Raw genomic sequence first — 17,352 nt, forward strand, 5'->3', positions numbered from 1 at the left:
GGCTTTGCGAGCTTTCATTTTCATCGAGTGACGAAAAGCGAAATCTCCTCTATGCGAGTTCCGTGCATAGTGCCGTTAAAAAACTGAAAAGCCCTCGCTAAGGTCCGCCCCCCCAAGGGACAATGGACCTCTTTTCTCTCTCTCTCGACCAACGGTCGAAGGTTTTCAGTACCCTAGTGGTCAATTTCCCACTCAGACGGAATCATTAGTCTACAGCTATGGCACGGGACACTCTCGCACTCTCACTGACGAGAGAGAAGTACACTCGATGAGCGGAACCAAGTGTACTAAAACCAAACTCGCAATCAGCAACCGCGGGGTATACCTCGGACATCATTTTCAGTCGTCGTCTGAGAATCGATTACTGATATCGGAGCACAGTTCGCTCAAGGTGAGGCGAATGGTTCGTCATACCCGCGAGAGCCAATTTCGTCACATCCGCCAAATAAATGACAAGTACTACGATATATTCGCGAGTAGTAATCGGATCAGCGACTGTGTCCAAGTAGCATGAGAAGAAGAACCGTTCTTCGAGGCGCGTTTCCCGCGCAAACTGGTTTCGCGCCTCGTTCCTTTTCTACTCGATAATAAAATGGTTGATCCTAGATGGGAGAGCAAGTAGCCGTGTGTTACTCTCGCTCTTTACCCTGCATCTATACACGAGGCTTTGGTATATCCGTTTACTCTCTCTCTCTTTCTGGAACGGCCGCATGCATCGCTCGTAAATCTAAGAAGGAATAAGAGAGACGTACGTAACGTAGAGGACGGACATTGATCGATCAATTATCGAAGAAGTAGCGACGCCGCAGCATCGTCAGAGTGACGCGCAAAGTCGATCCAAACTAGCCAGCCCGACGACGTTATGTCGACGGGACGATACGTCGCGGAATATCCGATTAGCGCGAGCGAGAGCTCGTAGCTTGTATAACCACGGCGTTATGCATCCCGACGATGACGACGGGCATTGGTCACGTGCAAGTACAGCGGCGCACGTATGATGGTGCGTACGCGGGATTACACACGCACACGCAGCGATGTGCCGCATTCACGTAGGCCCCGTCTAGACGGCCGTCAGACGTATTATTGGGTTCGCGTAACTCTCTGTGCTACATAGCTATCGCATTACCTATATGTCATATGCGCGCGTACGTGCGTACATGTGCGTGTACACACACGCGTACTCTGCCGAATCGCAGTGAGATTACCTACGACCCTGACGTAACCGACGCTAATTACCGTTCGACTCTCTGGATCGGTTCAGTCGCACTCGCTCGACGCGGACGCAAATTATATCCAATACGGATAATACAAACGACGCTGCCCCTTCCCTCCTCTCTCTGTCTGTCTCTCCTCCCTCCCCTTTTAGACTACTTGATTGTACTTGATCGATCGTACGAGAATCGTTTGATTGAGGCATTTCCGAGCGACATTAGTGCGAATCGTGCAAACCATGTACGCGACCTGCAATTATCCGCTTCCCCAATTTGCAAGCTCACGCGTGTATCATTTCAGCGAATTGATACTAGCCGCGCGCACAGAGAGCTGGCTGGCTGATGCAACGATAATGACTCGATGGAAACCGAACCGACGACGGAGAAGTTGCCTCCGATTCCCGATGGCGGTGCGTCGCTTCTCGGATAAACTCGTTTGTGTCATTCGAGTCATTTGTGACACAACACGCTCGAAATCAAATCGATCGAGTGCCGGTTACACGTTGCAATTATCCCTTCTCTCGTGCGTTCTCTTTTTCGTCCCGCTACCTGCGCGATATTCTCGTCTCCGACGAGTGAGAAGGAAGATGGAAACACCAGAACCACCTTCCAGGAACTCGTCTCATTCAGCGGCGCAAAACTATTTATAGGACTCTATACAGCGTGCCGAGATGATTCGTTGAATTGAATGAGAACGCGTCATCTACGCGTTACGAACGCGCGATCGCAACAATCGCATTTTTGCGTGAAGCTTTGTTCGTGATCGCGCAGTCGTAACAGATGTCACGTTTTGTCCCTCGATAAACTCGCAACAAAGACGCAACAACGGTACAAGAGCGGTTTTTCCAGGCTTGAACCAAACTCGTAGCTCTGATCCATTATGGATGGGCCACGCGAGCATAGACCAATCTCCAAAACAGGAAGATCCACTTGTCATAGATTAGGCGGTCCTACGAGAGTAGTCCCATGCGCGACGAATTGACCACTCGTATACACGGTCTGCTTATTGATATTGCGTGACGTATCTTGGCGAATAGCGGACGCTTGGCGTGCACGCGCGCCTTTTCTTGCCAGGGGTGATTGAACTCGCGGGAGGACAGAGAGTGTGCATGTATTATTTTCGATATGCGATCACCGTGATGACGACAAAGATGATTAATCGTACGACGCCGCGCCGCGAAAGCGTATCCTGCATCACTGCACCACTGTTTGCCGGCTGTTACTTGATGCGTGCGTCCGCATTCCTAGCCCTCAATTACAAACCGCGTAAAGGTACGCAACAGCAGCAGCAGAAGCCAGCAGCGCACCCACGTACGCTCGTCTATTAGAACGGCCGGCGGACGCAAACGCCGGCCATGGGATCATTACCCAGCCAGAACTGGACCTTTTGTCCTGTTACTGTTTCGGTGCTGCGTAGGCGACACACATCCGCCTGTGCGTGTAATACGGAGCAAACTCTTACGATTACGTCGGAAATGTCGTACGAGATGAAGCGTACGATGAGCGGGCAGGGTGGAGGAAAATCGCGTGGCGGAGTTCTGGGTGTCTAGACGTGGCAAGGGCCACCAACCAGCAAATCGGTGCTAACAAATGGCTCTCGTTTGTTGCCCGTCAGCCATTTTTCGGTCCCCTTTCACCAGTGGGACAGGCCTCATCTGGCCTTGATGCATCCCTCTTCTGGCTGAAAGAGGAAAAGATGGAGAACCAACTTTGTCTGGCAGCGAACGTTCTCGTTTTTCCCTATTTTCCCGAAACGATCCACCCGGCATCGTGCCGGAACCTGTTCTTCCTCTAAGGTCCGTCCTCTCCATGATCCACACGATGAGAAATGAAGAAAACGCAGAAAACTTTCCAAAGCAGAGTACACGGAGCGAAAACTGTCCGCTCCGGCGCGTTGACGGTATTTTGACACGCGCGATAATTACATTCCGCGGCGTGCAATCGGATAAACGCAAAGTGACAAACTGCGGCCGCGGCCGCTCATCGCGTAATTCGAGACGTCGTAATGTCTAGCCTACATCGCGCGAGACGGCGGATCGAATTCGCGACCATTGTCCATTACCGCTAAGCGTGTCTGGTAAAGGCGCTTTCAAAGCCACGCATCTTTCGTCGTTTCTGTACGATCGACGCGCGACAGGTTTATTTTTGCTACCGCGAGCAGAGGAATTGGCGAAAAGTTTGACATTTCTTTCCTTTCTTCTCTTTTTCCTTCCTTCTTTTCTCGTCCAGAATTCGTCGGGACAGACGCACACGCGAGCTAGCGCGAAATAATGAAAACTTTGAGAGTTTCGCACGCCCCTGAAACTGGCAGATTTCAGATTCGAAACATAAAACGCGCGCTGGTATTATCTCTCTGTATTCATCGTCTTGCCGTGAGTTCGTTCCCGCTTGGCCGGAAATGCATAATTGAAAGGCGAGCAGAGCCTCATAAATAACTGTGCTAATTATTTCTAGCCTCGCCAATTTCCTGTCTTCTCGTTTGTCCGCACGCACGCAAAGGGAATCACGATCCCTCAAATGCTTATTGTTCTATCGGTATGTGCAGTAGGCTCGATCTTTCGAAGAGGAAAAAATGATGCGAGTCAATTATACATATGTATATTTATTATGATACACAGTGCTCTGGTATTTAATATTTACAAATGATTTACACAATTTATTTATAAAAGTGTTGTACGTGTGCATTTCAATGATGGGTACTAATTGTGTCTTGGCAAGCTCGATCAAACATCGTCTGTACTCGTCTCACGGATCGGCTATCTCTTTGTAACGCTTTTGAGTTTTCCGCCAGACCGCTTGCTTCTTCTCCACGTTAGAATCGAGCTCGATGTTGGAATAGTCCGCCTCGTTCGATCCAAGACCAACTTTGTTGTGATTACGCGCAATAGGTAACTGTAACACAAAAATGATTTTTTGCCAATTTTTCTTTGTTCCAAGACAACAGAAGTATCGATATATACTTTTTGAGTTTTGCGCAAATTCTTTCGGCAAACGCCGCTGAAACGCCGTTCTTTGGCTGTATTTGGGCCAAGTGACGTTCGTCGTCTACGCTACAAACGTGAGACTACCGTGTGTATCTACCACCGTCGTTGACTTACTTGACCCGCTTGGCCAACAAGGGACGAAAAGTCAAGTGCAGAGGAAGAAAAAAAAGGAGAGAAATAAGAGTCGCCCCTTTTCCTGTTTTATCACGTCTCGGTTGAGACATTTTTCCCGTTTCTCGTTATCTCTTGTGATTCGCTTTTGTGTCTTTTTGACGAATCGATATAAATCGCATCGGTATAAAAAACACGAACACGGAAATTTCGGTCATTACTCGATCGACAAGCGAAAAGGCTTAACCCGGGTGGTTTCGCTTTCTCGCTCGATGATCGTAGCGATGATGCATCCGTCTGGACTGTCGTCTAGACCACTTATATACATATATATTACGACTCGCGCGCGCGCGCGCGCGCTCGCCAGTTCGTTTTCTCCTCGTTTGCCGGCAACGTTGTCCAGACGAAGGAATCCATTTGTAGGAAAGTGGCTGCCGGTTTCCAAGTTGAATCCTCCCTTTGCCTTTGCCTCGTTTAGACGGGTACAGGGAGACTCGCTCAAAGGAGGATATTCCGATTATTTATCTGAGCGCCCGAATCGATACTATTTCGAGAATCTATCAATCGGGACGATTATTAGCTTTACTACTAATGTAGATCGATCGACGATATTATATAGAGGTCTGCTGCATGGCGGGGCAAACTATGGCAAACGATCTAAAATATTCAGCAAACACCGTCCCGTCGGATATCATAGTCGGATAGATGAATTATTTTGTCTGGTCCCACACGCAGCATCACGACCCAGATTTCGCGAGTCTATTAGAAGAGGGAAACTAAAATAGCTTGACACGACTAGCTGTAGAAAAGCTTGCTGTTTTAAGGGAACGAAGACTGAATCGACGAAGGCGAAAGCTAAGAGAATAGAAAATAGGCAAATGGGCCACATTGGCTGATTGTGAGTGACACAGAGGAGGCAATGCACCGTGATTGCCGATTAGATGGCGCGGACACGTCGCGCCGACGTCTCTCTCTCTCTCTGCCCCGTTCTTCCCTCGTTAATTCATCGTTCAGTTTGAGACGCGCGTTTAATGCGTATGCGTATACGCTGATTCGTCGATGCATGCGGCTGTGCGCGCACGCAATGCACGAAACTTTGTTGAGCTGCAGCTGGCGGATGCAGCGCCGATTGGATTCACCAATTTGGACGCATGAGAAATGTAGAACGTTTGTTGGATGCTTTGATCGTTACAAGACACTTGACATAGGATTTAGCTCAAAAGGACACGTTCAATAGGCAGAAAGGAAATTCCTGGGTCGAAAACCTAGACGTCTCATCCCTACTGTCGTCGCCGTCGCCGTCGCCGCCGTCGCAGTCGATCGCACGGACAAAACGATGCCGACGACGTACAATAACATATTAGGAATTCGCAGCTTCTCTGACGGTGGGGTGCCAGACGGTCTGTGCCAGTTTGAAAGTTTGTCCCGGTTTGCCCGTCTGGCATACCGGGAAGCGACGTGGACGCACGTGCACCGCACCTTGACAGCTTGAATATGGGCTCCAGCGCGGAGACAGCATATTGGGTTCGAAACTTTGCTCGTTTACAACGCCGCCAGTGTGTCTGCCACCGTCTCCTCCTCCTCCTCCATGGCCCCCAACTCCACTGTCTCCATCTCCGAATGCACGTCGACTGCACCACGTCGCCACTCTCAAAAATGAGCGTCAAGTTTCTCTTTTTCTTCGATTCGATTTCGATTTCGATACTTTTTACATTCATCGCGACAAAACGAAATGCAAGACACGTGGTTACGAAACGTTTCCTCATTTCCGTGAGAACAATAATAATAATTGCCTCTTTGAGAGGCAATTAGGAGCAAAAGTACATAGGCAACGAGATGGACATGGGAGTCGTCACGTGTCTAGATGCAAACGCATACGCGAGATACAGGAACGGAGCTTTGTGCACAGCCGTAATCGCGCGCGCGCGCGAGAGCGTACCTCCCGTGATAATCCTGTGATGGATGTCCCTAGGTGGTCGGTAAGCTTTGCCAGCCAGACTATTCGGTATATCGGTGTGTTTACCCAGACGGAAGCCGTCTGGCGGCGATAGGGCAACCAACGTCTCCCGTGTGATATGTATGGTGGGCTCATATACGCCAACTCTCTACTTACTTAAATCATTAAAGGACCCACGTACACGTACACGTGTATGGCCCACTGTTTTATGTCGTACGTATCGAACGATAAAGATTGCGAGAAAACGGGAAAAGATGACCGTGAGAAAAACGTGCGAGATGCAAATCAAAAACGAAGAAAGCCTCTCTCTTCCCCCCGTGTCCGAATTGAATCGAAATAGTTACATCGTCATCATCACGTCCGATCACCATGATGCGGTTTGCGTTCACCGAGATACCGCCTCGTCGCGTTATAATTAATAAATCTCCCATTGTACATATTTGTATGTCGATATGCCGGGCGATTATTCGGCCAACGTGTGCTGCGCGACGTATACATACACCTCGTCTAGACCAATCGACCGCTCCTGACTGGATTGTATATTCCTAGCTAACTAACGCTACCGACAAACGTATACGTGTATGTACGTGTACGCAGCGTGTATAGCAATTCCGACTGTTTAAGCCGACGACCGGCGCGCCCGGACCTCTTGTGTGCACAGAATTATGCACTCGCGTCCACGCTTCCTCCTGGCTGGGCTCTGGCTAATTTCGTTCCACCTCCGCGTGTCTCTCTCCCTGGAGAATCGTGCTACGCGTACGCTCGAGGCACCTTTTCACGTACGGCGTACGGTGAATGAGCCACTTGCGGCACTCGCAGTTGCATGCGATCGTTCCAACTTTTACGAGCTGCAGATAGATATAGCGGGAGAGGGAGAAATGAGGGAAAGAAATCATTGTGCGAGATCGGGAGGTAAGGAAGGATGCGCGTTAATCCGATACTACCGTTAGTCAACGAACGGATATCCAGACGGTAGAGATGTTTGTGTTGGATTTATTCGTGACTGTAGGTTCCCACCTGTTGCCTCCTATGTCTCTTCCGAACGTGCTACTACGATTTCTCTCCCTCTCCCTCTCCCCCTCCCCTATCTATCTCTCTCTCACTTTTTTCTTTCTTTCGGCTCATTCGATTTCCTTTTTTCATTTTACTCTTCTACTTCGTTAACGAGTCATAAAGCTTACGCGTCATCATCCACTCTGTTGATTCTTGTTCAGCATTCCTCTTCCTTGTCACCCGAGAGCCGAGAAGATGGATGTAAGAAAGGACGTGCACCTTCTACGTACTTGCATCTTCTCTCGTTAACTCGAAGATACTCGAGGCATTATATAACGGATGAAAATCTATCGAAAACGTTTATCGATATCGTCGTCTGCTTGAAAAAATGTATTGTTGCAACGTGAGGTATCGAGTTTTGACTTGGACATCGCGATCGTGTCGAGAGCTCGGAGAGCGCATGTAAAATGAGCTTGTGTCGTGGCCTTTTGTGGCTCACGCAGTGGTAGCAACAAGTATTCTCGCGATACATTTGTCGCTCTTTCTTAGAGCTATTTTCGTAGTCGCAAAAATAAAAGGGCACGGCGTATAAAGGCAGGGCAGGAGAAAAATAAAGGGGAATAACAAAAGATAGATGGTAACAACAACGAGCTATCGTAAGGTAATCGATGTCGCGAGAATCAACATTGGAACGTTCGTGGCCAAGTCTCGCGGTCAGCTTCCGCTGCGCAACCCTTTCTTTTCTCTTTTTTCCCCTTTCTTACCGCCGTTCTTGTTTTCGTTGGAAGAAAAAGGTATGACGAATAAATAGACTGCGTGGTATTAAGAAAATAAGCAGAGAAATAAGAGGTGAATGGCAACAACAAGTTTTCACGAACGAATCTGTGGAGGGCGAGAGGACGAGGGAGACTCGGACGTGCACGAAATCGAATTTCTCGCGTGTACGTTCCTACGTTGTTTTCGCACACGATGCTTTCAAAACATCTCCCACTCTTCTCTTTCCTCCCTGGTTCCAATTAACGCTGCCAGATATCGCCTGCCAGAAGATACGACCTAGTAGACGAAACGTCAACGGATAGTCAATTGATTGAAAAAATAGTAGAAAAAAATATATCGCATTCGCGTCAATCTGAACGATTCTTCCGCGTGGCGGAACGGCACCTCTCGCGTGCGTACGCAAAGAAAACGTTCAACGGAAGCACGACGAGTCTTACACCGTAGCCAGCAACTTGGAATTATTTATCGCGTCATTAATCAGACGAGTTTTTCCTTAAAGGATTGTAAACCGCGAGCCGATGTAATATGGAAATGGATGTAAATCGTAAAAGGAACCACAACGTACGAAGATGTACGTTCACGCTCCATCTGTGAAATGGCTCACGCCAGTCGATATTCGAGGCAGTCTATAAAATGAGATCGTTGCAGTTTCCGGATGTAGTTTGCGCTTACTTTGCGGTCCTGGCGTTCGCTACACGAGCGTCGATCGTAATGCACGCGTGAGACGCGCGAAGACCAAGTTACAATTATTGCTCGATGACATGATGCAACTTTATCGGACGATTGTCCGATATTACTGACTGTCTCCAAAAGGATTGGAAAAATCCAATCACACGTTTCCAATCACATTGACGGAAACGCGATTTCTTTATCATCGACGAACCACAACATTGTTGCGGCCGCATTAATATTATAGGATACAGCACGAATAAATGTACGTGTCATACGTGAATCGCGAGGAATCGTAACTCAAAGTGATTCGCGTGTAGCGCCCTAGTAGCACTTAACTAAATGAATCCGCCAAGATTTTATCCGAGTTCGAGTATCCGTATAGCACGGCCTTACTTCGTGCTACGCGTCCTGCCGTAGACCATCGTGCCTACCTCCACGCGACGGTTTTATATCTATCGCATCCTCACGGTTTACTGGCAATCGCCATTCGCCGGCTTTACAATGTCTGGTTTACGGGCTCTCAACGAGTGTCTTGCTTTCTTCCTTCCTTGCTTCTGTTTCGCGTTCATATACCTCATAGCTCTTTCTCTCTGTCTCGTCTCCCATCTCTGTCGTTTACGATATAGGTCACATCTTGGCGAAACGCACCCGAGGACGACTATTACTCTCGGCTGCAGCTGCGTAAACGGTTGCAACCGCGCGTAAAGACGTAAAAACGAGATGTCTATGACATTGGCGATACGACGACGACAACGACGACGTTGAACGACTTGACGATACACTTGAATAAGATCGGTAAACGCGTTGACTGAAAAATGTTTCCTTTGGCAATTTTTCAAGAGTGGTCTCTGTGGTCTAACGGAAGCAGCGGCCAGAGCGGTGGACAAATTTGATGAAAAAGAAAAAAAGACGGACGAGACATGGAAAGAGCAGTGGGACAACAGGACGATTAAAAGGGGTAGCGAGGCGACAGTAGACAGTAGATAGCAGATAGCAGATAGTAGACGGTAGGCAGTGGACAGTGGACAGTAGACAGTAGAGGTACGGACGAGAGAAAATAACAGTCCCCTTATCCCACCCTTTAATCCTTTTACGCATACGAACACCACCGTCGACTGTACTTGGGCGTATGCAATGAGGCATACGATGCGTCTAGACAAAATAATGATTTGGATTTCAATACATTTGCATTCATTAACCCGGAGCACCTCTCCCTCGGTCACGACCCGTTGTCCGTATGGTCTCTTCTTCTGCCATTCCGCATTTCGCAGAGTTACGCTCGTTATCATACGAATGCTCTGCTCGTACCGTTGCCGTAGTGCGACGGCGCTCATTTCGTTGCCGTCGAAATGCGACGCGACCAGGGCCAAACCAGGAGCAGATCGACGCGGCACGACGACGCGATGCGATCAAAGGGGAAACGAGAAGGAGGGAGATTACGGATTTCCCGCGACCGCTCGGCTAATGAGTCGACCGTGTATCCGCTTCTCCTCTTTACCGTTTTCCTCTTGGAGCACACGTGCGTGCTGCGAGGCCGCTGCATGCAGCATACTAAATTAAAAGTACCTGCCACGACAAGTACAATTTTCGAACCCGACTCGCGCTTGTCCGTCTATTAGATCGCGTCTGCGTCGCATCGCCACGTAACATGCAAGTTATTCCTACGCTATTCATATTAAATAAATTTCATTGGTTGACAAAAGATTGTTCAAGTTTCTTGACACGAATAACCGAAATAGTAATAAACAAAGGCGACTTACGGGTTCCGTTCTACCATCTCCGTCCTTGCCCAAAGAGCGACCCTCGGACCAGCCCATTTTCGACAGTAACTTGAACCCTTTGTTGTCCTTCGTTATCGATCTGTTAATGAAGAAATATCCGTAGTGTAACTTGATACGAGATACGTAAGCGTAAAACGCTTCTTTACTTAAGTAACCTACGTGTGAATGGAACTCTGTTGTGTCTTATCGTAATGATGCGAGGAGCCCACGTGTTGTCTCCTGGCTTGCGCTCTGTCTTGATAACCCGAAGCTAATTGACTGCCGGACGTAACGTTATCCTTGTCGATTCCGAATTTGTGTCGGAGACGTCGTAATTCGTCCTTGTGGAGTGTCTTCTTCGAAATTTTATTTTCATCGAGGTTGTTACTTTGTTGAACGAGGCCTGGCTCGCAATGGCCACACGTTTCATTCCCATTATGAATATGGCACAGCAGTTTCGTCCCGCCAATTTGCACGATTGAACCATGCGCTATCTCACAAGGCTCGGATTCCTGCTTAGCTACCGACAATCGTTTGCCGTTTAAAAATGTACCGTTCCTCGAGCCGGAGTCTATCACGTGATACCGCTTCTTAGTTTCGTCGTACGTAAAGCGAGCATGATGCTGCAAGTAGATGGAATCATCACATATTAATACCAGTAAAGGTAAAGCACATTCGTGGCAATTTCAAATGGCGATTGTACCTTGCTGATATTTATATCCGGTATCAGCACCGAATGATCTCCCTCTCGACCCAGTGAACCCCCTGTGTATGTCACGAGAAAAAGGGAGCCCACTTTCAGCTGCGTCAAATTTGTTTCCTTCACGATAATTCGCATACATGGTGGATAACCTTTCGCCAAATCTGAAATCGAAATTCAATTTCATTTAATATCTTAAAGAAAAGAAGTACAATTCTTCTTGACAGCTGTGTCTTGACAATCGTCAACAAAAAGAAAGACGCACGATTTAACAAGTTTCCTTTTTCCAATTAACTTTACAAAATTATGAAAATTTATATTGTTAATTTTGAACATGTTTTCGCAATTCGCAATTCACATCAATGAGAAATAATATAAAAACGTAAAGCAAAATAAATGAATAATCAACCTTGTTCCTCTTCATGGTCGCTCTCGCTATTAATAGATACATCAGGAGTAATTTGATCAGAAATACCGTCGTTCTCGCTCCCCGAGCACTCACCCTCCTCGTGCTCTTCATCTTCCGAATTTTCTTCTTCACTTACAAATTTTCGTTTTTTCACGTCATCCTACAAGAGAGAGATGTATGCATATCAAGAGCAAAAAATAGTTACCTAAAGCTTGTCGCCTGTATCTTTCAACTGTTATACTTGAAAGGCCTTTTATTAATTCATCTATCTCATCCAAAACCTGTAATTGATGAGATTGATAAGATGACGTATCAAACATCTTTTTGTAGAAATAAATTCATCAGACACGGAGAATTAATATTGTGCATTGTAATTGTAACCTTATTCGTTTTGCCAGTTCCCTGTTTTGCCACTTCCTCCTCCTTTCGAGATGCGGATTGTATAACCGTAGGTTCATTTTCACAGACTTGTACTTGGCTGTGAAACTTGTACGTGTTACTATCCTTGTCATAGTAGTAATATCTTCCAGTATTTCCATCATAATATAAACCTTGCCTCTAAAATTCAAGTAATTCTTTATTTATTATCGGTTTACTTTTCATGGTGTAAGGCGATACATGGCATAGAAAATTGCAACGTCCATTAGGCATCTAACGATACGTACTGTATCGTAATAATATCCAGTATTATAATCGTAATACATTCCTGATGTTTCCTCGTACACAAAACCAGTCTGCAACAAAACTGATTCCGCCACTTGCTTTACTTGATCTACTATGCTAGATGATTCAACACTGACATCCCAGTCTTGCGATAGTGATCTGTCAATGTCGAGAGGGGCCACCTGAGTTCCATGATCCGAGTACGTTTTTGCACGAAGCAAATTTTGTTGTTTCTATGAAGAAATTATGTTGAATACGATATAATCAGAGACAAAGTATTGTATATCAACTTTGAACTAGAAATCTGTACCTGTTCATTGAGCTTATTTCGTAGTTTATTAATTTTCTTCCGTTGCTTCCTGATGTGGTCGCGTAACTTGTTTAAAAATCGCAAGACGTGAGGCAAATTACATAATTCTTCTGTAAAATCTTCTTCATATTCCGACGTGACCTCTCCCTCCTCACTTCCACTATGCATTTCGTTCATATGGTCACTCATTCATATGATCGAGCTGTCAAAAACACAATGTAAACACACGTGCAACGTCGCGTGTCGCATGTCGCGTATGTCGGACTGTGTCGGAGGTCGGAGTCGAACACGCGAGGGAAAGTGGAGGTGCGTAGCGGATTTTTGTGGAACTGATATCGGCCAATCTGTACCGTAACTGCATGGAACTCCGCTAGGAGCCTCCACAGTCCTACTACCTTTGGTCGAAAATCAAATAGTAGGACGACTCTCTCAGCTCAGTTTTTTTTTCAGTTTTTATTTTCAGACACAATTTTCAACAGCGGCGATGACACATAATTTCACATGACCACGAGATTTCCCGGCATCGTGCGCGCATATATATTTAAATGTAGAAAAACATTTCTCTCTTTTATTCTCTTTTCTGTACATGATCGCGATTATTGTTGAAAAATTTTCTCTTCTCTCATTCTCTCAGAAAACTTTTCACCATTTATCCTGTATTGTATCCTCAATGGCAGGTGGAGAAAAATTACTCGAATAAAAATTGTAATTGTTTCAGAATAAAACGATGTCTGAAAAGTGGTAGAGTACTCTACTCTACTCTAAATAAATATATAAATATATATTTAACAATTTGCTAATTGGGTAAGAGTGTAGTAATTGAAGTTTCTTCACGAGATGACCCACGCGATGATCTGATATCAAGTTTTCAACGTCGACGTAGCGATTACACCACTGATATTGCGTAAAACTATTTTTCGAGCGTCACAAGGCGACAAACAAACGATAGCACTTAATGACCTTTCCGCCATCCGGTGCATCTTAATATTTCTTGGATTTTGCAAATAATTATAAGAGTTTGAAATATATAGTAAAGTGTATGCAGTTCTTCCCCTTCTTCTTCCCCTTATTCCGTTTGTCTTTTCAAGGTTAATCCAATCAAAAGGAGAAACGTACAATTTTTTATATTTTACAATTTAGAGGCACCTGCTAGGAGAATTTCGACTTTATATTTTTATCTATTGCTTTTTACTATGTTAGGCTATTATTATTTAGCGTGTTATAGCAGGCAGTTTCCTCCGTTTAAAAAGATTGAAAGTTTTTGTGAAAAATAAAATTTTCACATGAGGATAAAGAACGAGAACGTTTGTTCCAACTTTGCAAGTTTTCTTGATATTAAGCCCTTATTGATTGATTTTCTTTCTGTTTAGTTGTTCTCGGTTTTGATGAGATTCCAGAATGGAATATGCACGGCTTCATAGCGAGAATCTCAAGTTGGCAAATCGGCAGAATATCGTTTCTTTTATCGCCCGGTGATAGTAATGACGACTAATGTCCATTAGCATGGCTCGACGGTTTTAATCTCAGTCTCCGCGTGTCCGTCATCCGTTCCGTCGACACCGCGACCGTTCTCTCTGGTAGATGATTGAAAATGGGTATCCTCAAGTTTTACAAGACTCCTGGACTGAAGGCTGGTCAGCTTAAGAGCAAACTACAGAAAGTGTCGCAAATTGAAGCCTCGGTGACCGATCTTGAAACTGAGTTGTGTTATTACATCGAAACGACTGATCCGCTCTTGGAGGAAGAAATTAAAATATTAAAATGGATCTTGACACCTCCGTTGGAAAGAAAAGAAAAATGCTTGCAAAGTGGCAGTGTCTTTAATGAAAATGAAGACGGTGCTGTTGTCATTGAAATAGGACCCCGGTAAAAAGATTTTTATTTGTCAATTGCGTTAGACATTTCCCATTCCAACCTAACATTTTTACATTCGTACATTCATACTCATACATTATGAAGCGTGACATGGTTTTGCATTGTTATTGCAGATTGAATTTCTCGACAGCGTTTTCTACCAATGCAGTTTCTATATGCAAATCTGTCAATTTGGACAAGGTAACGAGAATAGAAGTAGCTATCAGATATCGCATCAAGCATAATAGAACCCTCAACAAACAAGTAGAGAATGCTGTAAGTATATTCCTTGTATACCATTTGAGTTAGTTGGAAATAACATGTCTATGTAACTTTGTTTTAAAGATATGGCATTTTTTTTGTAGATCGTAGATGTATTGGGGGATAGAATGACAGAATCTAGATACGTAAAACACATTGAAACATTCGATCATGGCTTCAGGCCAGAGAAATGGTTTGAAGTTGACATAATTGGAAAAGGGAGAAAAGCTTTGGAAGAAGTCAATTTAAAATTGGGTGAGTATCTAGCAAATTACAGTTTGGAAAGCTAGGCTTCTGTCGATTATTCGAATATATAAGTATGAGGATAGAGTTTCTAAGAAAAGAACTTAATAATTTGTATATCATTATCGTAAACAGAAGGAAAATTGAAAAATTCATTAATTGCACATATGTATTAATATCAAATTTACTTCTGGGAAGTGTTGAGAAGATTACTGTAAATCAGACAACAATAGTGGTAAAATGGTAAAATTTATTAAGTTTGTATTTACCTCGTTTGTCAAGTGTTAACACAGAGAGCACGATACATTTTCCCTAGCTTGTAATATTCTTGATAATCATTCGTTACGTTTAGTCAAACGATTTCTTATCAACCTTCTTGTTTACTTCAAATGGCTTCAGGCTGGAAACGGCTCTGTATGCAATGAGAGTAAGTTAGTTGGCCTTCACACATTTCTGTCATTAATAGATTGAAGTTTCCACATAATGTTGCATAATCCGCTTGTTGCATACACGCATTGTAGATCTTTCAGTGTTTTCGACATCGTCGTACACCATTGCTACAACTTTCATTGCATGATTTAATCTTTATAGGTTTGGCGTTCGACGATTGGGATCTAGATTTCTATACGGAATTATTTTTGCGAAAGTTGAAGCGAAATCCGACCAGCGTGGAATGTTTTGACCTTGCTCAATCCAACAGTGAACACAGTCGTCATTGGTTTTTTAAGGGGCGCATCGTTTTGGACGGCAAGGAGCAAGAACGATCCTTAATCGATATGGTCGTAGACACGCAGAATTACTCGAATCCAAACAACGTGATTAAATTCAGCGATAACAGCAGCGCGATCGAAGGGTTTCACGTTCCCGTCCTGCGTCCCACGAAATCTTATAAATGCAGTAATTTCCATCAAGAAAACGTCAGGCAGCACCTTATCTTTACGGCGGAAACGCATAACTTTCCAACCGGCGTGGCACCATTTAGGTAATAATACAGCAATAATAATGACGTAACCACACTTGATATTTGATATTTTGTAAACTTGGGCTCTTCTCAACATTGTTGAAACACGTTATAATGTTGCAACAGTGGCGCGACGACTGGTACCGGAGGTCGACTAAGAGACATTCAAGGAATCGGCAGAGGAGGAAACTACATAGCGGGCACCGCGGGTTACAGCGTCGGGAATCTTCATATTCCAGGTGCACTGACAACTTTTTCCTCTTATCGAATCAATACATTGCATATCAATTCACAATTCGTAGCGTTAACGTTGAACTCTTATGGCTTCTGTATTGATTCGGTTCATTTTTCACAGGCTATGATTTGCCATGGGAGGAGAAGGATGCGGTTTATCCCAACAATATGGCATTGCCGTTGGAAATAATAATCGAAGCGAGCAATGGTGCTTCCGATTACGGGAACAAATTTGGGGAACCCGTCGTGTCTGGCTTCGCGCGTTCTTACGGGGCAATTGATAATTCCGGAGTTAGACGAGAATGGATCAAGCCCATAATGTTTAGTGGAGGATTAGGAACTATGGATGCGAATCTGGCTAATAAGGTAAGATTCGACAGTTTGCCCAAATAACACGAATAAGAGCTCGTGTTCTTTACTCAGTTTCTTCATCGGTCGTTTCGTCGATTGTAATTTAGAGTAGAAGAGTTGTTTCTTGTACAACAGCGACAGATTTTCCTTCAGATTCCAGCGGCACGAGGTATGAGCGTGGTCAAGATCGGTGGACCGGTCTATCGAATTGGCGTGGGTGGCGGTTCAGCGAGCTCCGTGGAGGTCCAGGGTGATAACAGTTCGGAGCTGGATTTCGGCGCTGTGCAACGTGGCGATGCCGAGATGGAGCAAAAATTGAACCGCGTGATACGCGCGTGCACGGAAATGGGCGACGATAATCCTATTCTTAGCATTCACGATCAGGGTGCCGGTGGTAACGGTAACGTTCTCAAGGAATTGGTAGAGCCCGCTGGTGCCGTGATCTTCACGAAGAGCTTCGACCTCGGTGATCCCAGTATTAGCACATTGGAGCTCTGGGGAGCGGAGTACCAGGAAAGTGATGCAATCTTGTGTAGATCAGAAGACGGCGATTTGCTCAGGAGTATAGCTGCGCGCGAGAAATGTCCGATCGACTTCGTTGGTACTGTCACCGGCAATGGAAAGATCATCGTTTCCGAGGAGGAGAACTGCGACATTTCAAAGTATCTTGATAACGAGGATGAAAACCTAGACAGGAACAAGCATCCGGTGAATCTCGAGTTGGAAGTTATTCTTGGGAAAATGCCTCGTAAAATCTTCAATATGGATAAGGTGGCGCCGCAGAGGTTTCCGTTGAAGCTACCCTATGGATTAACAGTGCTTGGTGCTTTGGATAGAGTTCTTCGATTACCTTCGGTGGCTAGCAAACGGTATTTGATTGTAATAATAATAACAACAAAGT

The 17,352-nt window shown here is 45.2% G+C and overlaps 2 protein-coding genes across 5 annotated transcripts in view; one reads left to right on the top strand and one right to left on the bottom strand.

The window, feature by feature from the left end:
- LOC105276517 (phosphoribosylformylglycinamidine synthase) overlaps positions 1-17,352 on the top strand; it is a 45,888-nt gene that overhangs the window by 26,168 nt on the left and 2,368 nt on the right. The window contains exons 3-9 of one of the 3 annotated variants that reach the window (XM_011334203.3): positions 13,918-14,413; positions 14,536-14,677; positions 14,767-14,917; positions 15,497-15,887; positions 15,993-16,105; positions 16,222-16,466; positions 16,605-17,320. In XM_011334203.3, coding sequence (XP_011332505.2) covers positions 14,139-14,413; positions 14,536-14,677; positions 14,767-14,917; positions 15,497-15,887; positions 15,993-16,105; positions 16,222-16,466; positions 16,605-17,320 — 2,033 coding nt within the window. In that variant the 5' untranslated portion in view covers positions 13,918-14,138. Of the gene's footprint in view, positions 1-13,106; positions 14,414-14,535; positions 14,678-14,766; positions 14,918-15,130; positions 15,149-15,304; positions 15,333-15,496; positions 15,888-15,992; positions 16,106-16,221; positions 16,467-16,604; positions 17,321-17,352 lie in introns of those variants that run through there. The other 2 variants (XM_020030738.2, XM_011334204.2) reach the window with 2 other exon arrangements.
- LOC105276515 (angiogenic factor with G patch and FHA domains 1) lies at positions 3,783-12,831 on the bottom strand. 2 transcript variants are annotated; one of them, XM_011334202.3, is made up of 8 exons: positions 12,548-12,831; positions 12,240-12,470; positions 11,956-12,132; positions 11,780-11,855; positions 11,169-11,329; positions 10,646-11,088; positions 10,466-10,565; positions 3,783-4,103 (listed from the first exon to the last, which is right to left on the bottom strand). In XM_011334202.3, exons 1-8 carry the CDS (start codon positions 12,734-12,736, stop codon positions 3,957-3,959), a joined length of 1,524 nt encoding a protein of 507 aa, XP_011332504.1. In that variant the 5' UTR covers positions 12,737-12,831; the 3' UTR covers positions 3,783-3,956. The 2 variants fall into 2 exon arrangements, with proteins under 2 accessions (XP_011332504.1, XP_011332503.1); XM_011334201.3 differs by lacking the exon at positions 11,780-11,855 and adding an exon at positions 11,575-11,734 and having other exon boundaries at positions 12,548-12,830.

Source organism: Ooceraea biroi, chromosome 6, assembly GCF_003672135.1.
Source record: "Ooceraea biroi isolate clonal line C1 chromosome 6, Obir_v5.4, whole genome shotgun sequence".
Lineage (NCBI taxonomy): Eukaryota > Metazoa > Arthropoda > Insecta > Hymenoptera > Formicidae > Ooceraea > Ooceraea biroi.

Excerpts from the sequence above, each read along its gene's own strand:
- LOC105276515 (XM_011334201.3), bottom strand. The coding sequence starts at position 12,736 with ATGAGTGACCATATGAACGAAATGCATAGTGGAAGTGAGGAGGGAGAG. Across the intron at positions 11,089-11,168 it reads CGGATATAAATATCAGCAAG|CATCATGCTCGCTTTACGTA; the intron begins GTACAATCGCCA and ends ATCTACTTGCAG. Across the intron at positions 10,566-10,645 it reads CAACAGAGTTCCATTCACAC|ATCGATAACGAAGGACAACA; the intron begins GTAGGTTACTTA and ends CTTCATTAACAG.